The following is a 14,480-nucleotide window of genomic DNA, read 5'->3' as shown; positions in this document are numbered from 1 at the left end:
GAAAGTGTTCTGAGAAATGAAAAATGTTTTCACTGGTTTTAGGCACAATCTTAGGAAATCATTGTGCTTCTTATGTATGTTTGCTCAACAAATAATGCAGAGATTTCATTGTCAATGTTTTTAGGAAAAAAGTTAATGTTGGTGCTGATGTTCGAACCGAGGTTTGTTTTCGGTTTCTTTTTGGTTTTCTCCCATATTTGAAATTTTACACCTTCTGTATGTATTTTTTTAATATGTTTTTTATCTAGTTGTTTCCTGTCCATTTTTATATCATCAATGGGTAACAATGAGATTTATCATGGATGTTGATGTTCAAAGAGTTTTTCCTGTATTTTAGTTTGTATACAGTTGTTTTGTAGTTTTATTATAGTTTTGCTACTTGCATATGTTATTTCACTATAAAATTAATATGCAACTATTTGCACAAAACTTACTATGTATAACTACTATTTCTTAGTCCCCATCAAATTGAATGCTTGCATAATATATAAACTATCATAAAACGATAATGCAACTATAAGGCAACTATTTGCACTTGCATACAGTTGTTTTGTAGTTTTATTATAGTTTTGCTACTTGCATATGTTATTTCACTATAAAATTAATATGCAACTATTTGCACAAAACTTACTATGTATAACTACTATTTCTTAGTCCCCATCAAATTAAATTCTTGCATAATATATAAACTATCATAAAACGATAATGCAACTATAAGGCAACCAAAACAAAAAATAAATCAAAATGTAACTGTATATAACGTAGATGTATTATTCATGAGGTTTTTTTTAAAAATTTTCACATCATACATTGTTTTGAATTTGGTGGGAGGTCCCAGGATACGTTTGTTACAGATCTACATTTCATGAATCTGGATTTCGATATTAGGGGGAGTTGTTTTGATCGAATAAAACAGAAAACAAATGTGTAATTTCAGTTTCTTCACAGTTTTTCTGATTTTTTTTTTGTCATTTTCAGTTTAGATCATTGCATGTATTCTTTTCCAGTTGATTTTGCCAGAATTAATAGTTGTATTTTTCTCGTTTTGGTTTCATTTTGGTTGTTTTGCGGTTTTGAAACGAGCGCGTATTTTCATCTTCATGGTTCGCTTTGTACAGCTGAAGGCTTAGTGCATGTGGTATTTTTGTAAATATTTGTATGTGGACTGTATAAATGTTTAATGGGCCGGCCCAAAGTATTTTTGTAATTTTTTTTCCTTTTTTGTATTTTTTTGTTTTTTTCCCAATATATATAGCTTGTTTTATATGCAATTTGCATGTGATTATTTTTTTTTTCCTTCTTCTTATCAAGTCGGTCTGATCACCAATATTATGATGATGATGATAATCAAGTTGTCATAATATTTGATCTAACTTTTTGTCTCTTTTTTCTTTTCTTTTTTTCTTCTTTTAATTATTGACCTCAAAAAGTTTGATTTGTTCTAATGAGTAATATGTGAGCCTTCTCTCTTCGATACTATAGTACATTGGAGTTTAATTTTTAGGTTTTGGACTCACTAAGCGTGTTTGAGGTCAAGGGTTCGAATACGAGTAGGAGAGTTTGTGAAAATTTTAGTCGTGTAATGACAATGTTTTCCCTTCTATCTTAAGATGTCACTCACTACTAATTTTCGAATGAGTTCAAGTGATGCACCTTATCCAGGGCCGGCCCTAAGTATAGGCGGGCTAGGCCCGTGCTTAGACCCACTCATTTTAGGGGTCCAAATAAAAAAAATACTTTTTAAAAAATACCATTTATCTTTATAATAAGAGTCTAACTTTTTTTTTGCATATGACCTATTTTAACTCAGGGCCGGCCGGTCCTAACCTTATCATATGTGGGGGCAACCCATCTAAGTGTATGATTTTGGCAAACATTTTTTCGGTGAGACTGGAGCTCCTGCCGACGGAGGAGGTAACTGCCCCCTCTTCCCTTTTCACCCTAATTATAAAAAAAATATATTTTTTTTATGAGATTGGATCTTTTTTTTTTTTTTTGAGAACCAAGAGATTGGATCTTTTTATGCTCAATATTTTTATTTTGAGGAAGTGTGGATTAAGAAGAAATGAAAAAGAAAAAAATTGAGAGAGAAGAACTAGAACCTAATTTTTCTACATCAAAGTGCAAGTTCGTTCAATTTGGTGGAAATCAATTTTTGGGTCCATTAATTATTATTTCAATAAAATCATATGTTTGGATATAAATCAATAAATTTAGCAGCAAAAAAAATTATTTCTACTTTCATAATTATAATATAAAAAAAAATCATTATATATAGTAGCATTAAATGTAACTAATTAAATAGACAACTAGCCAACTCGTCTTAAGTCAATTAGAGTCTTTGGATAAAAAAATCTAATTGAGCTTTTTTATATGAATTTTTTTTTTTTGGTATATATAGTGCTAAAAATTTATAATATAGTATTTTGCAAATATAATCATGCTTTTTTTTATTAAAATATTAAATGTAGTACTTTAAAAAATAAATTAAATATATTTTTTTAAAACTAGTAATATTTTTAATAAATAAGTAAAAATACAAAAAAAAATCGTATTTTTATATAAAATAAATTTGGGACCTTTTTATTAAAGGGTTATATAAGCCAGGTGAGGGACCTTGGATGTCGGTCTCTGCTGCCCCACTTTTGAGCCGGTCCTGCAACTAACTAATCTATTAGACCAATAATATTTTGCTTCAAAAAGATACATAAAATCAATAATATATATATTTTTTTTCAATTTAATTAGTTATATGCAAATGTCCTTGTAACTTAGTATATAGCTATCCCTTTGCCAACAATGAAATGTAAAGAAGGGATCGATGGTTTAGATCATGATGACATATAATATAGTATCATTATCCTAATTAAACTAAACTCTATCTCAACTGAAAAAACCAACCTCTTAGATGGAGTCACATGGTAGCTTAGGTTTGTTTGTTTATTTTTTTGCAACATAAATTAGTGTTACATGTGAAAATAGAAATATTCAACTACTTGTGGCCCTATCATATTATTATCATAGGAAAAATTAGAATTTTGCTCAACAAAATCATTTTTTTTTTTAATTTAGGCGTTTATATATTACAATACATAATTTAGGATTCAAACCCAGTATACACGTATCTTATAACTACTTGAGCTAGCTTCGTATGGTCCAACAAAATCACTTCAAACTATAGAAATTATATTATAATTATCTCTAATTAATATGGTTCACTTGTGAGATCATCTCTAATTTAAATCACTTGTTGTATTTATTCTTGGACACTAGATTGGGATAAGGCTTGATATAAAGTTCCCTAACTGTTCATGTAAGGAGAGATTTTGTAACGCCCTTACTTACGTAAAATAAGATGCCATAAATAAACTGGCGTTAAGATACTAATGTTGCCTTTATTTTTTTTTTTTAAAAAAAACTCTTTTCAAAACATGGGTACCCAGTTGAAAATAAAGTATTACCACTTAGGGAAAAGTAATAGAAAATTTAAACGACAACATCCTCGATAAGTTTAATAAATTTAAAAAAAAAACTTTCAGCGGAAGATGGCCAAGACCACACGCAGTTACATGATCACACGAGATACACCCCATGCTGCCCAGACTCAACTTGTCACCGAAAGCTTACAGGCTTACTTATCTGCACATAGGGGGTAAATAAGGGGTGAGCTGCAAAGCCCAGTAAGGAAAACAAAATACTATGTACCAGCATTCACACATCATAGCACAAACATATACATCAAACATACAACAACCTAATCATAAGTATAAATAGAGGCAGCCACACAAATACTGAAATACCACATACTCACACTCACAATCACACACCAGCTTCCATACAAATCTGGAGTGTCTTACGTTCTTAACCAGAACGCAGTACCAATAACCAGTGCACCCTTACGTACACTGCCTCACTTACCACATCACCATACATGTGTGGTTTCCAACCACTTCCAAGTACCTGGAACATGATTAAACAGCCATATACAATCCATCGACAAAACACTAATATTTCACCGAAACTATCACATTCCACAGTTTCAATACAATTTATTCAAGCAGTCATACTAGGTACTCAAACCATAAAAAAAGCAAGTATAAAGTATAATTATTTTTCCTTACCTCAACTCCGCTGTAATTAACTCCTACGATACCTTCTAGGCCCTATAACAATTAGTGAAACCCTTAGTCCACCGATAAACTCAATATATTTATTATTCTTACTGTACAGCAAGTTTAGCCTAGAATTTGACTTATAAAACGTTTGAATTAGAAGTTCTACTGTTCACAAAGTTTTTAGTTAATTGAAAGACCTTTCTAACGGTATAAAGATCACCAAAATCGGAGCTATAACCTAGGAGTTATGCATGTTTTCTCAAAACAGTTTCTTTAAAATCTTGGATCATGCCGATTTCTGAATACAGCCTAAAAATAAAAGTTTTAAAAATAGTTACACCCCGATCTAGACAACACTTTCTTCATAAAAAATGTAGCTATTTTTCTAAGCTTTAAAACGAGATAAAGATCTTTTAAAATGGATCAAAATTGAGAGAGATATTGAATTTTTACTGAGGACACTTTTTCTGAAACGAAACTTAAAACGAAATACCATAACCGAGTAAAGATCCTAACTTTTGACTGGTAAGAACTCCGAACTAGGGAAAGGTTTCTTCAAAGAAAATATGGATTATTGAATTATCTTTCTAACAGTACAAGAATCGCTTGAAAATAATAGATATCGAGAGAGATATGACACTTTTACTAAGGTAATATCGAAAAGAAATTTAAAAAAAAACTGTAATTCGAAAGTCAGTGTAAAACATGAATTTTTGACATCGAAATACTCAGAATTAGGAAAGAGTTTCTTCATAAAAAATATAGATCATTAAATTATCTTTAAAACGGTACCTAGATCACTGAAAACGGACCTATGGGGAGAGAGATATGATAGTTTTATGAAAGCCTATTTCTCTGAAAACGAAAATAAAAACAAGTACGAATTTTACCTGAAGATTTCGAAGACACGGAACGATGATCGGTTGATTGCTAACCCCGAAGCTCTTAAGATTAAAACAATTGATTTGGTTCAATAGAGAGAATAAAAAAAAAGGAAATTGAGAGATGGTGAGAATAAGGGAATACGATACTATCTGGCTGCTAGGGTTATAGAGTATATACGTATATAACATATCGTATAATAGGTTTAAATTTAAAAATAAATATGTAACTAATCAGATAAAATTATGCTGATTTAAATTTAAATTTTAAATTTTAAACTAACTAACTAATCTAATGCTTCACTATTTATTTATCTCACTATTTAATATATATATATATCATTTTTTTTCTAATCACACACACAACAACAACAACAACAATAATAATAATAATAATAATAATAATAATAATAATAAAAATAATAATAATAATAATAATAATAATAATTTAATTGTATCACACTTAATATACCAAATACCAATATATGTATATAAACTGGATATTACAGATTTAACGTTTATAGAACAATAATCATTGAGTTTTGCTTAAGTCTATTGAGTTTTTTTTTACTTTTTTTTTTCTTTATGTTCTTAATTTTTTTTTTCTTGTGTAATCTTATTAGAGTGATATTAAGATTCAATTAAAAAAAATAAGTGAAGAGTCGGGGCGAGGGGCTGAGCCAAAGGGGGACACGTGGGGATTATTTGTCCCCCTCTCAATATTTTGTTAATTATATTATTACATACATATTTTTAAATATTTTACATTTTGTCCCCAAAAAATTAATATTTTTTTATATCTTTATAGATTTTTTATTTTATCCCTACAAATTTATGATTTTTATTTTTATCCTCATAATATTTATATTTCTTATTTTTAATTACATATTTTTATTTTTATTCCACTAAAAATTATATTTTTCTCAATTAAACTTATATTTTTCATTATTAGTACTCTAATTTTTTTCTTTACTAAAATATGTGGCTAGCTCCGCTACTGGTCGAGGCAGGATGGATCTAACTCGAAGAACCGAGTCAAAGCCATATATATACCTAAAAATTAATTCGATCGGCCAGAGCGGGGCCACCCTATCCGGTGAGAGCTCCACCCTTGTTTTATCAAGGTTTTTTTTTTTGACAACCCTAATTAAAACCAACTCTTATTTTTTTTAGGATAACAATATATATTTAATAATAAAAATATATTTAAGGTACATAATAAAATAATAATAATTAGTGAATGCATGTGTCGACGTACATATGTGAATATGTCACGTGAATATGAATGAGGTCATGAGTCTTACAATTTACATAGGATATGAGATCCTATCCTATGTACAATTATTATTTATTAATTATTAAGAATATTCATGAGTTGCAAGTTGGAGAGGCAACTATACAAAAGTATTTACGTAAAGTATATATCATATTATATATATATCACATCAGATGGGGACTTATTTATATAGGATAAATAAAGGGATATATATATATAATATATTGTGTGTAAATTTGTGTGAGAATATTAATTATTTTTTCCACATTTGTTGTAATATGAATAGAGTACAAATGTTTCACTGTAGAATGATCACGTTCAAATCTATCAGAAGATTTTGTTGTGATTCCATCCATAACTTTATTACCAAAACACTCTCTTAAATCTCATCTCATTATAATATACATATATATATATATATATATTTTTATAAAAAACAAAACCATATAGTACATTAATTTATCCATATAGCTAGCCTGCTCCATCACCATAAATATTAATTTTCAAAGATTTAAAATTATTTCTTTGGTAATAACATGATGTTAGAGATTTTATAACAATGGAAGAAAATCAAGATTTATTACAACTCTATTGTAAAATAATACAAGGATTAAAATAAGAGATTGATTAAATATATGTTACAATACATATATATACACTATATATATTACATATATATATGAAAGGTAGAAGAGAATATTACAACACATGTAATATAATATATGTATATATATAACAAGAGAATAATATATATAAACACTCACTCACAACCTTGAGTGTAGATTAGTGGGGATCACTATGACTTGAACAAGGTATTACACCTTTGTCCAAAAGCTTATTTCCCCCTATCTCTAAGCACTAAGGGAACTCTCTAGGAAATAGCTTTGGGAATTATCAAGCCTTAGGGTTTTCTAGCAATGTGCTTTTTTTGATAGAAAACTTCTTCTCTTACTCCCAAATGAGCACCATAGACCTCCTTTATATAGTGTTTAGGATATCACCATTTGAAATTCAAACTCATAACCCCTATAGATGTTATGGACTCAAATGTAACTCTTACACACACCATAACTCCTATAGCATTAAGAATTTCAAATAAAGGTGTGTAACATCTTTTACACTCTTAATGTTGGTGATAATGGTGGAGGTTACTCATAGTAACAACTCCCCAAATGTTACAAAAAGATGACAACTAATATAGTCATATGTTACATATTATTAGTTTATTACACATATTTAATCTATATATTATATTATTATAAATAATATAACAATCCCCCACTAGATTAAATATTATCTCTTTAGTAATAAACTTGTAACATTTGTAACATTTATTTAATCAATCAAAAAATATTATATCAAAATATAACATTCCCCCACTTTGATTGACTAAATACACACTTTTAAAGAAATCTTGCTTAGGTGCATTAGGTAAAATGTCTTTCGACTTGAATTTTACCTTAGTGTAGTTACCACAAAGTTTGATGAAATTTTGGTTGCCGTAGCATTGAACCATTATTCCTTTAATACAAACCGGTGATAACACACACACCCTCGCTAATGCTCACTTGAGACCGCATGTCTCGCTCTTGCACCGTTAATGGCCATGTGCAAAATTCCAATTCATAGACTCTCTAGAGAATACTCCCAATTCTCATAAGAGGCGGCACCACCTCTAGTCCATATAGGTGGAGTTTTAGTGTCTCACCACTCGTTAGACACTTCTTAAGCTTAAGTGAGTTTCCTTAAGCTTAAGCTCCATTAAAAAACCTTTTGGTTTTAACCCTCAATTTTACAACATGTACTCATCCATAGATGGGACAATTGAGTACCACATTCACTCTATTGACTTGTTATTACCTATTGAACTTAAGACTAGATTTTTACTAGTGTTAAGATAGGTTACCATCAATGAGCAAAACGCTAAGGGAGTTTAGGTCCCATCCCTCGAAAATTCATGCTTTAATCTTGTACGGAGATTAAGCGATTTGTTATAACCTCTCACTATTGATTCCATGTGAATCATGCATGCATGCCAAAAATATAGTGTTCACTTTGTGACCACTTTTCTCCTTAAGTACTTAAGCTTTGAAAATTTAATCATAAAAGATTAATTTTCACACAACTCAAATTCTCAATAATTTTGATACCAAACATATCAAAAATACACCAATTTAGACACCAAACATGTCTAAATTCTCATATTTTATTTTTAGACACCAAGTATGTCTAAACTTTCTCATATTAGAGTATACACCCCCACACTTTCACATTTCATTATCAAGACAATTTCTTGATTTTAAAATATAGAAGACCACTTTGTCTCTATAATTTTTCTTAAATTTAATTTCCTTCTTGAAATTATTTTTACCAAAAATTTGACACCAAATATGTCAATATTTCACTTATGCACATAGCCAAACTTGATTTAGAATTTAAATTCAAAATCAAATAAATTAATCAACAATGTCTCAACACATTGTGGCTCACCCCCACATTTCTAGCATAGTGTATATAAAATATCACATTTGTGTATTTCCTCTTGAAATGACTTTTTAAGGTCACCTTAAAAAATATCATTTGGCATTTTTAGTTTTCTCAATAAATCTAAAATGTCAAACTCACATTACTACTCATAAAATAATGTGATTATTTTTACCATAATTTTAAAGCTATCTCCTCATTGAGATTAGCCCAAAATTATATCAAAGTTAACAAAATTCTCATCAATTTTATTCACAACTTTGATTATTTAAGATTCCAAATTGCTTCACTATTTTTTGAATCCACATTGATTCATTTACTTTTGAGTCCAAAATTGCTCTTCTAATTTATGGCTCATTTCACAAGTTTGGATCCCCTTTTAATCTATTGTTCTTGCTATGACAAGACAATTCTCATAAGTGTAACTCTCATATAGTTCACTTTTCTTATCTCATAATATGAGATGATTATCTCTTATAATCCAATAAAAGATGTAACTTCTCAAAAGCCATTTTTTATTATCTCATAAAGTGAGATGTTCACCACCAAATTGAAAAAGAATTTAAGATATTCTTTATTATTAACAAAATAGATGATAATAATTCTCACAATAATAATAAATACTATTTTATTACTATCAACATTATTATCATGCTATATAACTCATACATTAATATAATATGTATGTTACTAATCAACATCTTATATGTAACATACACATAATATCAATATATATTAAAGTCACAATATATATATGTTACATATCTCATATATATATAACATATATACTATAATATACATATATATCATATAAACATAATATATATTAATTACACAACTATATATGTTACATATCTCACACATATATATAACATATATACACTTTAATATACATGCATGATATATATTATATACACATAATATATATTATATACATGTCTCATATAAATACATAGAAAATAAGTATTTCTACATATTTAATCTCGCAATATATATGTATATTATATTATATCTTATCATATATATATTACACATAACTCATATTCATGCTATATATTATATATCTCATATATATATACATACAAACATGTAATAAATTCAAATATCATATTATATATCACTATATATTATATGATATAAACTCATAATCACATATATGTCACATATATATATAACTCATATATATTATATATATTACTATCATATAAAATAGTAAATCACATAATAGACACCACCATGCTCACCCATGAATGGTTTTCACATAAAATCTCTTATCCTTGTATTTTCAAAATCTTGATTTATCTCCTCTTCCATTGAAAAGGGATAAGCTTTTGATTGTTAGAGATTTTATAACAATGGAAGAAAATCAAGATTTATTACAACTCTATTGTAAAATAATACAAGGATTAAAATAAGAGATTGATTAAATATATGTTACAATACATATATATACACTATATATATTACATATATATATGAAAGGTAGAAGAGAATATTACAACACATGTAATATAATATATGTATATATATAACAAGAGAATAATATATATAAACACTCACTCACAACCTTGAGTGTAGATTAGTGGGGATCACTATGACTTGAACAAGGTATTACACCTTTGTCCAAAAGCTTATTTCCCCCTATCTCTAAGCACTAAGGGAACTCTCTAGGAAATAGCTTTGGGAATTATCAAGCCTTAGGGTTTTCTAGCAATGTGCTTTTTTTGATAGAAAACTTCTTCTCTTACTCCCAAATGAGCACCATAGACCTCCTTTATATAGTGTTTAGGATATCACCATTTGAAATTCAAACTCATAACCCCTATAGATGTTATGGACTCAAATGTAACTCTTACACACACCATAACTCCTATAGCATTAAGAATTTCAAATAAAGGTGTGTAACATCTTTTACACTCTTAATGTTGGTGATAATGGTGGAGGTTACTCATAGTAACAACTCCCCAAATGTTACAAAAAGATGACAACTAATATAGTCATATGTTACATATTATTAGTTTATTACACATATTTAATCTATATATTATATTATTATAAATAATATAACACATGATGATAAGATTTTTTTTTTAAAAAAATGACCCTTAAAATGAAAAGATGATATCATTCATAAATATTTTTTAAAATAATTATATATATTTATTGATTACATGAGGTATGAAATTCAAAGGTTCGTTCATGCTAATTAATAATATATTGTTCTAATAAATTGAATTATTATAACTAGTTTTGATTGTACATGTATCTTGTGTATATGATTTTTTTTATTTATTATTATTATTTTAGAAAAAGGCACAAATCCATCTCTTAATTAATAATCCATTTTTTTTTTATTTAGATTCTCTATAAATTAGTAAATTTGCTTTAAAATATAAAAAAAAAATTATGGAGTAAAAAAAAATAAACCAACTCCTGAAAATATAATAAGCTAGTTTTTTTTTTCTTTTGACAAAATTTAAAGCTGAGTTTTTAATTAAAAATAAATAATACTAATTTTTTTTTAAAATCATACTTAAGACGTCGATAAAAGAAAATAGTATAAATTATTAATTAATTTGTTATTTGGTTTTCCAAACACAAAGACTTATTTTTCCAAATTATTATTAATTATTACCTCAATTAGTGAATAATTAAAGAAAGTGAGAAAGACCTAAATGTGTGTAAGATCACGTGATATCTAGTACTTTGTTTCTACATTAATCAAATGTTTTAAATGTAAAAGCAATAATAATTTTGGAAACCCCTACAATTAATAAATCAATATTATTTCAATTATTCAAAAAAAAAAATATTTATAAATATATAAAGGAGTGGCATGCCTTCACTCCAATATTTTGATTTTCCACAAATTTTTTATTTATTTATTTTGGTAAAAAAAGTCTGATCATAAGTCTATATCATTTACCCAAATAAGGAAATAATATCACATGGCTAGATTTTTAAAATTTCACCAAATTCATGTCAAATTAAAATTCGTATCTTACTTTTTTATTTTCCTTTTCATAATATATAAAAAATATATCTATTTTTTTTTTTTTTTGAGTACTAATTTCTGCAGCTTTTTAAGTAGGCCAAACCAAACTTTGTTCAAGCTTAAATATCCTTCTTTCTTTGTCATAATTTCACAAAAAAATAAAAATAAAAATCCATATCATTATATTCATATTTATATATATGTATATGATGAAGATGATGAAGCAATATTCAACAATAGAAATGGGAGATGTTAATAATAATAATAATAATAATAATAATAATAATAATAATTTGATTATGATGAAAGCTCTAGTGGTGGATGATAATGTGATCAACCAAACACTACACAAGAAGCTCTTACAAAATATGGGCATTCAAAACGAGGTCGTTTCAAATGGTAGAGAAGCCATTGATGTTCACTACTTGGGCCACAAATTTGACCTCATTCTTATGGACCTTGATATGCCTATCATGAATGGCATTGAGGTAATTTTCATTATTATTATTAATTTTATTATATAAAAATTATACCCCATTTCATCATTTTTTTTAATTAATTTTTTATTTATTTTTAATTATTTTTAGGCTACAAAAAAACTTAGAGAAATGGGTATTGAAAGCACAATAGCAGGAGTTTCATCACATTCTTTAGAGGAAAATATAAGAGAGTTTGTGGAAGCTGGTCTTGATGATTATCAACAGAAGCCATTAACTTTCAACAAGTTACTTTCAATTCTCCAGAAAGTCAACCATCATCCTTGACTTTTTTATATATGTAATCTCAATCTCAACTCAATTTTAACTTCTTTTTTTTTTTTGTTTTACTTTGAAAAAAGAAAAACAAAATAGTGTCATTAATTATTATATGTTAATTATTTCAAAGCAAAAAATATATATATTGAGCTTTTTCAATTGTTGAATGATTTATTATAAAGGCTCGAATATTATTATATCATATGTAAAAGTTGATGAATTTTATATATATGGACAAGTAATTTATGTTTTTTTTTTTAAGAAAAAAAAAGTAAATTGATTTATGTGTATTTTATGGCTTATTTATTATTTGTTCGTACATTTTAATTATTTTATATTGTAGGATGCACTTTCTTTAAATCAATTTATATTTAAACATAAACTATTAAAATTTATTTTTATACTAATAATGTTATATATATTTTTTTTTTTTGAGAAAAACTAATAATGTTATATTTATTTTTTAACAGATTCTATTTAATTATAATGAGTAATAATATTAATATAGGTACGTATGTATTTTGAAAATGAGAGTCTAAAAAATTAGAAGTTTATAAAAATAGCATCAATTCTATACGAGATTTTAAGAAAATACGAATCTTAATTTTTATTATTTTTTTAGTGCCACTATTGATTATTTTGGGAAACAAAAGATTTTATATTTGTTGATTATCATAATTTATAACTAAATATGTATTTGGGTTAGATGATGATACGATTTAGATAGGAAACGATCATTTTTCTGATATTATTTGAATTTTTCATTGATAACGGGGAGTTAAATTTTAATATTATAATAATATGGTATCAGAGCTAAAAAAAAATCTAACAAATATCTTATATATATATATATATATCAAAAAATCGATCCAAAATAGTTACTTTTGATTTAGGAATAGTCAAAAATCATCATTTGTGATCGAACCATCTAAAATTAGTAATAAAAATATTCAGATTGTTACAAACTTTCACATTAATAATATCATAATCTACTTCACACATATACTTCTTTCCATATAGCTCACCTTACTTTACTTTCTAAATAATTTCACATTTTAATCAATGTTTTATCTAATGTTTAATTTTTTTAATAGATACATATATTTAAATTAAAAACAAAAAAAAAAATATCTATCTTATTAAATAACATTTATAAATATTTGTATAAATTAATATTGGATCATATTTATTTTGATTTAATAAATAATATACAAAATTGCTAACTAGTGATAACGCGCCACATCAATGTGGTAAGATGCCCAATAACAATCCTCTTCTCCCATTTCTTTTCCAATGTGGGGTCGGGCTTGGGATGACACTCCCTCTTCTGCATTGTCTCTGTTTATATTTTTTATTTTATTATTTGTATACATATTGTAAATATTATTTTTATATATAATTAATAAATTATACAATGTATTTTAAATCTTATGTGTTTATTGTGTGTGTTATAGTAGCAATAATGCATGTGAGCAGTTCATGTCTCACCACATACCTAGGAAATCTTCTCAAACTAGATCACCGTTGCTCTGTGTACGTATCTTGGTGATTTTCTTTTTGTAGCCATAGCTGTAAATACATGTGAGTTGTACTAGCTTGGCTTATATTTTTCGAGCTTTTTAAAATACAAGTTGTATTGTATTAGGCCATAAAAAAATATGGTTCATGTCGTGTTGTGCCATAAAAAATATAGGCGGTATTGTGTTGTGCAATAATTTTATAAGGTAGGCTCGCATGATTTGTAAGTCCAGTAATTTCGTGCCGTGCTCAAATTTGTGTCGTATTTTATTCGTATTTCAATTATAATTGATGAGCTAAAATACTAAAATATAAGTGAATTTTATGGTTTCAATTATTTTTGTTGGAACTTACTTAAAAGTTTACAAAAATATATAAAAAATGGAGTGTGTGATAGTGTTTTGAGTTGTGATAGAAATGTACACTTCCTTGAAAGTGTATATAAAGTGTAATCTT

At 27.0% G+C, this 14,480-nt stretch overlaps 1 protein-coding gene across 1 annotated transcript; it reads left to right on the top strand.

The window, feature by feature from the left end:
* The first annotated feature begins 11,895 nt into the window (after positions 1–11,895).
* LOC115715178 (two-component response regulator 24-like) lies at positions 11,896–13,346 on the top strand. The gene is made up of 2 exons (XM_030644009.2): positions 11,896–12,239; positions 12,339–13,346. The coding sequence occupies exons 1-2, from the start codon at positions 11,952–11,954 to the stop codon at positions 12,513–12,515; spliced, it is 465 nt and encodes a 154-aa protein (XP_030499869.2). The 5' UTR covers positions 11,896–11,951; the 3' UTR covers positions 12,516–13,346.
* The last annotated feature ends 1,134 nt before the right edge of the window (positions 13,347–14,480 follow it).

The sequence above is a fragment of the Cannabis sativa genome, chromosome 4, assembly GCF_029168945.1.
Source record: "Cannabis sativa cultivar Pink pepper isolate KNU-18-1 chromosome 4, ASM2916894v1, whole genome shotgun sequence".
NCBI lineage: Eukaryota > Viridiplantae > Streptophyta > Magnoliopsida > Rosales > Cannabaceae > Cannabis > Cannabis sativa.
This window is presented reverse-complemented; position numbering and strand designations above follow the sequence as displayed.

Excerpts from the sequence above, each read along its gene's own strand:
- LOC115715178 (XM_030644009.2), top strand. The coding sequence starts at position 11,952 with ATGTATATGATGAAGATGATGAAGCAATATTCAACAATAGAAATGGGA. Across the intron at positions 12,240-12,338 it reads CTATCATGAATGGCATTGAG|GCTACAAAAAAACTTAGAGA; the intron begins GTAATTTTCATT and ends AATTATTTTTAG.